This window comes from Rutidosis leptorrhynchoides, chromosome 4 (genome assembly GCF_046630445.1).
Source record: "Rutidosis leptorrhynchoides isolate AG116_Rl617_1_P2 chromosome 4, CSIRO_AGI_Rlap_v1, whole genome shotgun sequence".
NCBI classification, from domain to species: domain Eukaryota; kingdom Viridiplantae; phylum Streptophyta; class Magnoliopsida; order Asterales; family Asteraceae; genus Rutidosis; species Rutidosis leptorrhynchoides.
Window position 1 is genome coordinate 382,501,516 of NC_092336.1, and position 14,235 is coordinate 382,515,750.

General features: G+C 35.2%; 1 protein-coding gene across 1 annotated transcript; it reads left to right on the forward strand.

Annotated features, from left to right (window-relative positions):
* Window positions 1–6,709: 6,709 nt before the first annotated feature.
* Window positions 6,710–10,888, forward strand: LOC139843972 (2-isopropylmalate synthase A-like). Its single transcript, XM_071834160.1, has 10 exons — window positions 6,710–7,410; window positions 8,321–8,534; window positions 8,604–8,684; window positions 9,203–9,292; window positions 9,375–9,562; window positions 9,672–9,705; window positions 9,799–9,957; window positions 10,032–10,166; window positions 10,303–10,445; window positions 10,600–10,888. Exons 1-10 carry the CDS (start codon window positions 6,758–6,760, stop codon window positions 10,706–10,708), a joined length of 1,806 nt encoding a protein of 601 aa, XP_071690261.1. The 5' UTR covers window positions 6,710–6,757; the 3' UTR covers window positions 10,709–10,888.
* Window positions 10,889–14,235: the final 3,347 nt, after the last annotated feature.

A 14,235-nucleotide genomic window follows, 5' to 3' on the forward strand; every position in this document is an offset into this window, starting at 1 on the left:
GGCATTTCATCACGTTGACTTATTTTTCTGGACCTTTGACAAGCATCACAGGATTTGCAAAGAAGGTGTGCGTCTTTGAAAATTGTAGGCCAATAGAATCCAGCATCATAAACTTTTTTTGCTGTAAGTTGAGGCCCATAATGCCCTCCTGTTGGTCCTGTGTGATAATGGTTTAAGATTTGACTAGCTTCATCTCCAAATACACATCGGCGTATTATTCCATCGGGACAACTTTTAAACAAATGTGGATCTTTCCAGAAATAGTGTTTTATATCACTAAAGAATTTCTTTCATTTTTGGTACGACAACCCTTTTTCAAGGAATCCACATACTAAGTAGTTTGCATAGTCTGCAAACCATGGAATTTCACTATAATCTATCTTCAATAGATATTCATCAGGAAAATTATCCTGTATGGCCGATTCATTTAGAACTTCTAATTCGGGATTTTCAAGACGAGAAAGATGATCAGCGGCGAGATTTTTTGCTCCTTTTTTATCTCGGATTTCAATATCGAACTCTTGTAAGAGTAAGATCCAACGGATTAATCGTGGTTTAGCTTCTTGTTTTGAAAATAGGTATCTAAGAGCAGAATGGTCAGTATAGACCACCGTTTTAGCTAGAATGAGATATGAACGAAATTTGTCAAAAGTAAAGACAATAGCAAGGAGTTCTTTTTCAGTAGTTGTATAGTTCGTTTGTGCTCCTTGTAACGTCTTACTAGCATAATAAATAGGTTGAAATTGTTTTTCAATCCTTTGTCCTAAAACGGCTCCTATTGCAAAATCACTTGCATCGCACATAAGTTCAAATGGTAGATTCCAATTTGGAGTTATCATAATCGGCTCATTAGTGAGTTTTTCTTTAAGAATATTAAAAGATTTGATGCATTCATCCGAAAAGATAAATGAGGCATTCTTTTCTAGGAGTTTATTCATAGGAGTGGCAATTTTAGAAAAATCTTTTATGAAACGTCGGTAAAAAACGGCATGCCCTAGAAAACTCCTAACTCCTCTAACATTGGTGGGATGTGGAAGTTTAGCAATTACATCTACTTTAGCTCTATCCACTTCAATTCCTTCCTTTGAAATTTTATGACCAAGAACGATGCCTTCTTTAACCATGAAATGGCATTTCTCCCAATTAAGTACTAGATTTGATTGTTCGCATCTAATAAGCATTCGTTCAAGATTAACTAGACATGTTTTAAAAGTATCGCCGAAGACTGAAAAGTCATCCATGAAAACTTCCATGCATTCTTCTATCATGTCGTGAAAAATCACCATCATGCACCTTTGAAAGGTTGCAGGGGCGTTGCAAAGTCCAAATGGCATGCGTTTGTATGCAAAAGTACCATAAGGTCACGTGAACGTGGTTTTCTCTTGATCTTCGGGTGCTATTGGAATTTGAAAATATCCAGAAAAACCATCAAGAAAACAATAGTAACTGTATCCGGCTAATCTTTCCAACATTTGATCAATAAAAGGTAAGGGAAAGTGATCTTTTCTGGTGGCGTCATTTAATTTTCTATAATCAATACAAACACGCCATCCTGTTACAGTTCTAGTAGGAATAAGCTCATTTTTTTCATTTGTGATGACAGTCATGCCACCCTTCTTAGGTACGCATTGAACTGGGCTTACCCATGGACTATCAGAGATTGGATAAATTAAACATGCATCAAGCAGTTTAATAATTTCTTTCTTAACAACATCTTGCATATTAGGATTTAGTCTTCATTGGCGTTGCACATACGTGAATACAGCCCAGAGGGAAGAATGGAGAAATCTAAGGTTCCAAGACTTTAAAAAGGTAAGTGAATACAGCTCGGCCATGTTCAAGATCCGTTCAAAGCTTCAATTCTGTAGTCAAAAAATAAGTGATGCTGATATGATGGAGAAAACTTTCTCCACAATGCATTCTGCAAACATAACTATACAAGAAAATTTAAGATTGCAGAATTACAAAACTTTTTTCAAACTTCAAACTTATCTCTTAGTTGCAGAAGTGAATAAAGAATTACTGATAAAGAATCAAGAATCTCGTCCTACGGGTGCGCTAGCATTCCCTGAAGCTAATGTTATTAACAATAATAATAATAATAATAATAATAATAATAATAATAATAATAATAATAATAATAATAATAATAATAAAAGAAATGCACCTGGACGAGGACGTGGGCGAGGTCGTGGTCATATTGGCCAAAATCATCATCATGGAAATTACCATAACAATAATAAAAATCATAACTATGTTCGAAATCACCCTTATGGTAATGGTCGTGGTGGTGGTCGTGGTCGTAATGGTTACGGTGGTCGTGGTCGTGGACAAAGAAATAATAATCCACAAATTATAAATTTCAACTACCATACAATCCCACAAATCATAATGTTGAAAAAAGCTCTTCAAAGAATATTGAATATTCTTGTTATCGATGTCGTAAAATTAGACATTGGTCTAAGAACTGTCGAACAAATCAATATTTTGTTAATCAATATCAAGAATCCCTAGAGGGAAAAGGAAAAGAGTCAAACCTTGTGGATGACCTTGATACAAAAATCACTGAGCCAACAAGTGACTACTTTAATGAATAAATTTTCTATTATATGTCCATATCAAATAAATGAATATAGATTTACGATCTATACCATATCTACTTTACTATATCTTTCCTTATTATGTACTTTCGTTTATAACATATTTTGAATGTAATATATTGATGAATTATGTACTCATTATTTGTTTCTCATATTTTGAAGTTCATGATGTACACTACTGGAGTGCAAAATCAGTCAAATGGTGGGGATCTTTGTATTGCAGACAGTGGTACCACACACACTATACTCAAATCTAAAAAATATTTCACTGATTTTAAAGCAACAGAAGGAACGGTACATACTATATCAGGTCCTGCGGATTTAATAAAAGGAATGTGAAAGGCAAAATTCATGTTACCAAATGGTACAAATTTTCTGATAAAAAATGCCTTATTTTCTCCCATGTCAAAGAGAAATTTGTTAAGCTTCTCTGACATATACCAAAATGGATATGATTATCAGTCAGTGACTACAAAAAATGATAAATACTTAAGTATCACTGACAAGAAGCATGTAATTGAAAAACTACCAAGACTTAGTTCTGGTCTACATTATACATATATAAATGTACCAGAAGCACACATGGTAGTTAATGAAAAGGTATGTGATCCTGTAATGATCAATCTGTGGCATGAAAGATTAGGCCACCCAGGATCAACAATGATGAAAAGAATAATTTAAAATACACATGGACATCCATTGACGGATCAAAAGATCCCTCATGATGCACTTATCCCATGTACATCATGCTCACTTGGAAAATTGATAATAAGACGATCACCTCTTAAGGTTGAAAAAGAATCATCATTGTTTCTTGAAAGAATTCAAGGTGATATATGTGGACCAATTCATCCACCATGTAGACCATTTAGATATTACATGGTCCTAATAGACGTATCTAGTAGATGGTCTCATGTTTGTCTATTATCAAGTCGAAATGTGGCATTTGCAAAATTTCTTGCTCAAATTATTAAATTGAGAGCACATTTCCCTGATTATACTATTAAAAGGGTGAGATTGGATAATGCTGGTGAGTTTACATCTCAAACATTTAATGATTTTTGCATGTCTATTGGGATTGTTGTTGAACATCCTGTTGCCCATGTGCATACACAAAATGGTTTAGCCGAATCACTAATCAAACGATTGCAATTAATAGCTAGACCATTGATAATGAGAACAAAACTCCCAGTATCTGTATGGGGTCATGCAATTTTACATGTTGCATCATTAATTCGCATTAGACCAAGTGCAAGTCATACATATTCTCCTTTGTAACTTGCTTTTGGCCATCAGCCAAATATTTCCCACCTTAGAACATTTGGTTGTGCGGTTTATGTTCCTATCGCACCACCACAACGCACTAAAATGGGTCCTCAAAGAAGGATGGGAATATATGTTGGATATGAAACATCTTCAATCATAAGATATATTGAACCCGTGACGATGTTTTTACTGCACGTTTTACTGATTGTCACTTTAATGAAACATTGTTCCCTAGATTAGGGGGAGAAATAAAAAAAATAAAGAAAATGACGTTTCATGGTGTGAACCTCAATTAATGTATCTTGATCCTCGCACAAAAGAATGCGAGATCGAAGTTCAAAAAATAATGCATATGCAAGAACTTGCGAATAAATTGCCTGACGCATTTACAGATACAAAAAGAGTGACTAAATCATATATACCAGCAGCAAATGTTCCAGCTCGAATTGAAATTCCAAAAGCTGGCAATAATGTCACTCTTGAGTCTTTGCCACGCCAGAAATGTGGGAGACCAATTGGTTCCAAAGATAAAAATCCTCGAAAAAGAAAATCAGCTGATAATGAGGTAAAAGAAAGTATTCAAGAAGAACCACAAATCAATACTTCTTCTGCAGAGGAGATTGATGATGTCAATACGGAATTTTCAATTAATTATGCACATTCAAAAATATTATGAAACCGAAATGAAATGAAAAATCTTGATGAGATATTTTCATATAATGTTGCATATGACATCATGAATGATGATGATGATCCAGAACCAAAATCTGTCATGGAATATCAAAATAAGACATGATTGGGATCATTGGAAAGGAGCAATACGAGATGAATTTGAATCGCTCAATAAAAGAAAAGTTTTCGGATCTATCGTTCTCACACCTAAAGATGTGAAACCAGTGGGATATAGATGGGTTTTTGTGCGAAAAAGAAATGAGAAAAATAAAGTTACAAGGTATAAAGCTAGACTTGTAGCTCAAGGTTTTTCTCAAAGACCGGGAATTGATTATGATGAAACTTATTCCCCTGTTATGGATGCAATTACTTTTAGATACTTAATCAGTCTGGCAGTTTCTAAAAATTTAGAAATGCATCTCATGGATGTTGTGACTACTTATCTATATGGATCACTTGATAGTGATATATATATGAAGATACCTGAAGGATTTAAGGTATCAGAAGCAACCAATGCAAAATCCAAAGAAATGTACTCAATCAAGTTACAAAGGTCTTTATATGGGTTGAAACAATCGGGCCGCATGTGGTATAAACGAATAAATGATTACTTGATATGCAAAGGGTATACCAATAATCTTATTTGCCCATGTGTATTCATTAAGAAAACAACATCCGGATATGTGATCATAGCCGTTTATGTCGATGATCTTAACATCATAGGTACAAATAAAGAGATCTATGAAGCCATTCAACTTCTAAAGAAAGAATTTGAAATGAAAGATCTCGGAAAAACCAAGTATTGCCTTGGTTTGCAGATTGAGCATATGCCTAATGGTTTACTTGTACATCAAACAACTTATACGGAAAAGATTTTAAAACGTTTCAATATGGACAAGGCAAAACCATTAAGTACTCCTATGGTTGTTAGATCACTTAATGTTGACACTGATCCATTTCGTCCCTGTGAAGATCATGAAGATATCCTGGGACCAGAAGTACCATATCTTAGTGCAATTGGAGCTCTTATGTATGTTACAAATTGTACAAGACCTGACATTTCTTTTACAGTTAATTTGTTGGCAAGGTTCAGCTCAGCTCCTACCAAAAGACACTGGAATGGGATCAAACACATATTTAGATACCTTCGAGGAACTACTGATTTAGGATTATTTTATTCTAACGAATCAAAACAAGATTTGGTTGGTTATGCAGATGCAGGTTATTTATCTGATCCACATAAAGCTAAATCTCAAAATGGATATGTATTCCTAAATAGAGGTACTGCAATATCATGGCGTTCTCAAAAACAAACACTTGTTGCAACATCATTAAATCATGTCGAAGTGATTGCATTACATGAAACTACTCGGGAATGTTTTTGGTTGAGATCAATGACACAACTCATTACTGATTCTTGTGGACTAGAACGCGATAAAAGTCCAACAACTATCTATGAAGATAATGCAGCTTGCATAGCACAGATGAAAGAAGGGTATATCAAAAGTGACCGAACAAAACACATACCTCCTAAATTCTTCTCATATACTCAAAATCTCATCAAAGACAACCAGATTGAAATGAGATATGTTCAATCCAGCAAAAACTCTGCCGATCTTTTCACCAAAGCACTTTCAACTGCTATTTTTAGAACGCATGTTCACAATATTGGTATGAGGCATGTTCAAAAGATGTAAAAGATCAACGATGTCTACTTGAGGGGGAGTCAACTATATGCTGCACTCTTTTTCCCTTATCTAAAGTTTTTCCCACTGAGTTTTCTTTAGAAAGGTTTTTAACGAGGCAGTAACTTGTATTTAATCTTAATGAAACAAAATTGTCGTCCAAGGGGGAGTGTTATAAGACAAATATGTATGGCCGACAACTTTTATGCATATGGCCAAATGCATTTAACAACTCTCAACTATGTACAGTAGATTTAAGCACTATAAATAAGCCTCATATGTATCAATATGCTCTCTCCCTCTCTTTTATCTTCTAATTATCAATAGCTTACGGTCAAGAAACAGACTACTAAAAGTAGTTATAAGCCTACTGAATTATAACACGTTCACCACTAAAGGTAGTTATAAGCCTACTGAATTATAACAAATTGTTCATTTGTTTAAATTTAAATAACTGGTACTCAAAATTAACCAGGGCTTAAACCTCATCTCTCACACTCCACAAACACAAAACCTCTGCTTTTCACCATAGCCATGTCTGCGGCGGCGCCGTATTTCTCGCACCCTAAGTTCTTCCCTCCGGCCACTGCCACCACCGCCGGAATCCGTACACTTCTCTACTTCAAACCCTACACATCACAGAACCACTCCAGAAAACCATTTCAAATCCTCTGTTCTTCCACTCGTCCTCAATACATCCCTAATCACATTCCAAACCCTAATTACGTTCGCATCTTCGACACCACACTACGCGACGGCGAACAATCTCCCGGCGCCACCATGACCACCAAAGAAAAACTCGACATCGCACGTAAGTTATCGCAACTCGGTGTTGATATAATTGAAGCAGGGTTTCCTGCTTCATCAGATGCTGATCTAGAAGCTGTAAAATTAATCGCAATTGAAATTGGAAACCCTAATGAGCAGGAGGAGGAGGGTGGAGGTCACGTGCCGGTGATCTGTGGATTGGCTAGATGTAATAAGAATGATATTGATAAAGCATGGGAAGCAGTGAAACATGCAAAGTATCCTAGGATTCATACTTTTATTGCTACTAGCGAAATACATATGGTTTATAAATTGAAAATGAGTAAACAACAAGTGGTTGAAAAGGCTACAAGTATGGTTGCTTATGCTAGAAGTTTAGGGTGTAATGATGTTGAATTTAGTCCGGAAGATGCTGGAAGGTATACATTTTTTATTTTTACTTATATATATTTGGATTGCATGTGTATGGTGTGATGAATGCTTTGATTGGAATAAGGTGAAAGAATGTGATTTGGTTTGAAGATGTGTTTTTTTGACTTTGATTTTGTACCAAAATGGTTTAAATCTGCTCAGATGCATTAAATTTGTACATACTTTTGGTGTATTAAATTTGATGCAACAATGTTCTCTATGCCAAAATTATAATGATTGAAACAATTATGTGAGTTACTAATAAATTAGTAGTTTGTGTTCAACGATGACATTAATTTTGTTCAGAATTATGTATGTCAAATAATTGTATTAAAAGTGATTAGTGGTACCCCAAGTTACAATGGCAATTTACATTTTGGTGCATACCTTGGAATTGAAATCCTTTGGTGCTACTGATAAGATAAGATTACATTTCACACCAAAATAGTGCAAGAATTTAGTTTACACATTGGAGATGCTTTTAGGTTTAGGTTTAGGTTTAGCTATTTATAAATACTACTATTACTTTTGTATATATGTGGTGTTATGAATTAGGGTTTATGGGTCTAAAAATGTAGCTTATGTAGTGATTTTTGCATGTTGTAAACTAATTGTTTTCTTGAAAAAATGAAAACACATACTTGTCAAAAAGAATTGATGTTGACCAGTGTTTGTGTTTATATGTGAATTTTTTGTTTGAAGTGATTGTATTTTATGTAAAAAATCCCTAAAGAGGGTCTATAGCCTAAACTTTGCTTTAATGAGCCATAATAGACAAATTGTTACATATAGGTTTGATGAAGTACCGTTTTTTATACTCATCACTTTCTAACCTAAATCGTTATTTTTTCAAATTGTGTTGTTTACTTATATGTGTGATCCTCATAAAGTATAGAATTATTTTCTGTTTGTTAACAGATCAGAGAGGGAATTTTTATATGAAATATTGGGCGAGGTTATTAAGGCTGGTGCAACAACTCTTAATATTCCTGATACTGTTGGCTATAACTGGCCTCGTGAGTTTGGGCAGCTCATTGCAGACATAAAAGCCAATACACCTGGCATTGAAAACGTCATTATTTCTACCCACTGTCAGAACGATTTAGGACTTTCTACTGCCAATACCTTAGAGGTAGGTGCTTACAGTATTTATCTTTTTAAACCGTGTTTTTTTGTATGCTAATTATAGTATGACTTTCAGGGGGCTTATTCAGGTGCAAGACAATTAGAAGTAACAATTAATGGAATTGGAGAGCGAGCTGGTAATGCTTCTTTAGAAGAGGTAAACTGTTGTTAAAAAAACGCCCGCTTAATCCTCAATTATTCTTTTTTAAGAACAGGCCGATTTGATTTTCCAAAATCCGATAGTTAATCGGTCAACGTTGGTTAATGGATCAAAATCATATTTGTTGGTCAAAGTCGGATTTAGTCGGTCAAAATTAATAAAAGTCAAAATTGGTCAACATTTTAATATGAAGTTAAATTTAAACTAGAACTGTAGAGTTTTTGAACAAATATACGATGATTATTTTTATGTTTCTAGACAATTATGTTAAAGTTTATGTTCATGTTTATGGATTTCTTCTATATTTACACACATGATGTTGAAATTTTTTATTTTAATGTATAATATGTCCAATCCAATTAACCCTTGAGTTGCCGATTACTCCCTCTATAGTCCCGGCTGGTTACTCCCAAGTAGCAAGTTTTGCAACCTTGGGTAAGTATGATGTGTCTTTTTTAGAAGAGGTAAAAGAAAGAACTCGATGTATACGAGAAGTTAATTTTGCTGACGCACAGGTGGTGATGGCTCTAAAATGTAAAGGTGAATTACTTGGAGGTCTTTACACGGGAATCAATACAAGACATATCGTCATGACTAGTAAGATGGTATATATCGAAGTTTTTTTTTATGTTTAATAAGCCGTTTGTAATACTTAAATCGCAGCTCATTATGAGTATTGTTATTCAGGTGGAAGAATATAGTGGATTGCTGGTGCAGCCTCACAAGGCTATTGTTGGTGCTAACGCTTTCGCGCACGAAAGTGGGATCCATCAAGACGGGATGCTAAAGAACAGAAGCACATACGAAATCATGTCTCCTGAAGATATTGGACTTTTTAGATCCAATGAATCTGGACTTACACTTGGAAAACTTAGGTATGATGATTCACAGTTAGTTACTTGTTATAATGTGGCTTTTATATTTATACTTTGCGTATGTTTTGTTGATGGGGTACTTAAATGATTTGTATTAATTCATGTACAGTGGCCGCCATGCTTTAAAGTCTAAACTTTTTGAGGTATAGCGCAATCTTGAACCACTAATTTGTAGATGAGGTTAATGAAACCTTAATTGTTATACATCTTAACACGTGATTTTGTATTTTGCTCAGCTTGGTTATGACATTGATGGGCGGGAACTTAATGATCTTTTTTGGCGGTTTAAATCCGTTGCTGAAATGAAAAAAGTTATTACTGATGATGATTTAGTAGCGTTAGTATCAGATGAGGTGTTTCAGCCTCAAGTTGTTTGGAAGTTTGGAGACGTACAGGTACTAGGTCCTAGTTGCATACATATTATGTTTATTACGTATTTGAACCAGTTTAAACTAATTTTAATTTACAGGTTACATGCGGGACTCTAGGCCTTTCTACAGCAACTGTAAAATTAATTGATGTTGATGGGAAAGAACATATCGCTTGTTCTACTGGAACAGGACCAGTCGATGCAGCTTATAAAGCCGTTGATCTCATCGTGAAGGTTTGAATCCTAAATTCAAATTGTGATCATCTGCATATTGTAACTATAATTAGCATACACACATACAATATTTGGTTTGTACTACTTGTGATTTGTCCTAATGCACTTCATTATTTCATTTTGATACTATTCACAGGTTCCTGTGAAACTCCTTGAGTACTCGATGTCTGCAGTAACAGCAGGGATCGATGCTATAGCCAGCACACGTGTTGTAATTGATTCAGAAAACAACCACACATCAACTCATTATTCTGGAGAAAAGATTTCGAGGACATATAGGTATGTATAATTATTTAGTCTTCTGGGAATGCAACGTTATAGTTATGCTATAAAATTGTAAAAAGGTCTTTTTAACCGTTTAACCTACAAAGCAGAAGCAATTAATGGTATTAACTAATGCAGACTTAACAATTGTCATGGCTTTTGTTTGCAGTGGAACTGGAGCTTCCATGGATATTGTTATATCCAGTGTTAGAGCGTATGTTGGTGCCCTTAACAAGATGTTAGGGTTAAGAAAGCAATCAACAAACGGAAGCGCATAAGTTGCATAAGTTTAAAAAATCTGTTGAGCAATGTTTGTAGTTGTTAGGGCTTGGTTTGAAGTTTACTGTGCAATAATTGTGATATAATGGAGGAACTTTTGTTTTGTGCATTTCTGTACTATCTTGATGTAATTGGGGTGGTTTAAAATTCACCAAGTTTTATTGGAAACATCTTATCATTTCTTATTTGATTTGATCATTTTATAGTGTAGAATGGGTGAAAGACTAGTGCTGTAAAGGTTCTTATTTGATTTGATCATTTTATAGTGTAGAATGAGTGAAAGACTAGTGCTGTAAAAGTTGACCGACTAGTCATATTTCGGTACTAGTCCGTCCCGAGTAGGCCTAAGTAGGTCAAAGTCGCTGGTCAATGGCTGGTCAACACCGGTCAACAAACAAGTCTTAGGGATGAGACCCCCACGCAAGGACCTTAATTCTCATTAGGAGGTCGAACCAAGGAACAGAGAAACCGGCGCTTTCGTGTAACATGATATGGTCTCAACACCCTTACCAGTGAGTGGTATTATTGGACTAATCTTTTTTTGGTGGGAAATGTTCTTCATTTAAGCGATTCTTCATCAACCGATGCAGAAAATGCTCTAGTTTTCCATTCTCATATGAGGCCGGAAAGTTTATTTCGAAATCGATTAAAAATTGGATTGTTGGTCGATTCAGAATTATTTGGTCAAAATCAGTATAAAATGATAAAAATCAGTCAAATATAGTCAAATGTCTGACTACTCTAGGCCAACTACTCCCTACAAGGTTTGACTAGTTATGACTAGTGACATTTACAACTGAACACCATATCTTTCATGGTGTTTCGAAGCAACAAACTGAGCTCGAGAGCAACGTGTTTCAAAGCACATATTCGGTCAACAACTCTTCTTGTAAGAAGCTGGATTATGAGGTTGGGGACGAAACATGTTATCTAAGGTCGGAAGTTTGAATGGTTGGATTGGTTGACGGATCCATGGTCCTGTTTAGTTTAAGTACGTGTTTCGTATGTTGTTAGTTGCTCCCTCTGCAACTACCATACTCCTAAGTGTTCCTGTTATTGCATTATTCCTGTTATTGAGTGAATTTTACTTCGTGTTCTGTATAGCTCGAGATTTTATATAGGGCTCATTGCCAATATGTAACGGGCTAAGCCCCGTTCGTGTACTGGGCTGGGCTCCCGATCCTTGTAGCCCTTTCGTGGTTTTTTTATAAAATTGCTTTTCGAAAGAAAAAAAAAAAAATTAAAAAACACGTTAATCTGCAAAAACTTGCCATACTAGGACCTCAGTTTATACGGAGTAAAAAATTATGGGATTATAGCTAAAATGCTCATTCCCAGCAAGTTTCTTGCGCTGGAGCCCAAAAAAAAAAATTGCCAAGTTGCCCTCGCAAGACGCAAGGTGCCTTGCGAGTTGCCCTCGCAAGGCGCAAGATTGCGTCCTTGCGTCTTGCGATCTTGCGACCTTATCTGATCAGAAATACGATTTTGTGGATAAGATTTCGTCAGATATCCTAGATTTTTACGGATAATATTTTGTCCCTATATATAGATTGACCCTGAGACTTTGAAATCACAGTCTCCTAAAAATTTCAAAAGTTTTCAATGCAGAGCTTATACCCACGTTAAGGTACTATTTTAACCATTTTTTCACTAATTTTTGTCATTATGAATTGTGTTAATGATGATAAATTTGTTGTTAATATATGTTTGTGGGGGTTCTTTTGAGTACATTAACAACATACCCATATATATGCCACGAGATTGTTTTAGAATTCGGTTAAGACTCCCAATTGCGCCCGTAAAACCAATGAATCGGAGAATATTGTTAAAAAATGTTCTTAAAAAGATTGACTTCCCACCCAATGCAGCTGTTTCAATGAGATACGTTTTTAATAATCAAGTTTTTGATATTACTGATGATGATGAAGACTTTCAAGAGTTTTTACAATATGCAATTGTAAATGATCCTATTGATATTTATATTGTCGATAGAGTAATATGTACCAAACAAAAACCCCGTTACTAGACAAAATTCACGGCGACCAAATCTAATAGAAAAATTAGGCTTGAATCTAAACCATATGTCATCTTGCTCCTCTGGGTACTTATCATCATCAATTCTTTCCAGCCGTACAGTTTTACGTTGGAGCATTGCATGTACAAGTCCGGGATCGTTTCCCATGTATTCAAGATTTAACCATACACCAAAACACGTTTCTTTAAATATTTTTAATTGATTTTCGGTCATTACTTTCTTCACATCACCTATAATACTTATTTTATTCTTCATCGTCAGTTTACCTTCAACCCATCCCTGTAAAATTAACAATAACAACATAAGCATATGATACGCAAATACGCAAGATTGCTCTTGCGTCCTAAACTACAGGTACGCAAGGTCGCAAATTTGGTCTTGCGACCATATTGTGTCGTGAACGCAAGGACGCAAAATGACCCTTGCGCCTGGACAGTCAAGTTAATTTGACCAGCAACAAATTGTTGTTTCACCAAAAAACTATACAAAACAAGAGATAATATACCCATTATTAAAAAAAAAAAAAAAAAGAAGCAATAATACGGTTAAATAATGATGATTATCATAGAGACATTTCATCGAACAGTTGGTGTGCACATTTTCACATTTATATATGAACATATGAAATTGATATACAACTCCCATATAACTAACATATATAGTGAAAGAAGAACTAACCTGCGGATTTGCCATTGTTATTAGGTTGATTTATTGATTTCTTTCGTAGTTAAAATGAAGCAGACGAAGACGATGGTGACGTAGTTGGTGACGTAGGCGCTGGTACGTGGTGGTTGTGGTGAATACGATGGATGAACTGGTGGTAGTGCAGGTGGTGATGGTGGTTACGATCTACTGTTCGAACGAGAGAGAAGATGATGGAGGTTTGCGTATTTGCGTTTGGCTAGGTTTCACTTAATTTGCTTCTCTGCGTCTGGGTAAGTGTGTGTGTGTGTCAAGTGAATGTTATTATTAGGTTTATAATCTAATAATAACAAACGCAAGACGCAAAGACGCAAGCACGCAAGATCCAAAAACTTTGCGTCTTGCGTCCAGTCGCAAAGTTTGATTTGCGTCTTTGCGTATGGTATGATTAATATTTTATGTTGCTTCTGTTTGAGTTTTTTTTATTTGTTTAACTTCTGTTAATGTATATGTCCATCTATGTTTACAAATATTTATCTACTGCTTAAGTGTAAGTTTATAAAAGTTATTGACCAAATTATTCCCGTCGTCCTTGAACTTGTACTGAAATTAAAATGACCAATAAAACAGAAAGGCTAAAATTAAAATACCATTTCATTAACTAGAATGAGATACTACAAACACACAAACTAAGTAGTACAAAAGGCCCTACGACCTACTTTATTACATGATCAACCAAGATTAATTAAATTGGAGCAGCATACATAATCTGAGCATTCAACACCTCTCGATCAGAAGGATACACCAACTCGTCTTCATCAGCAAAGAAGTTGTTCAACAACATGCCAT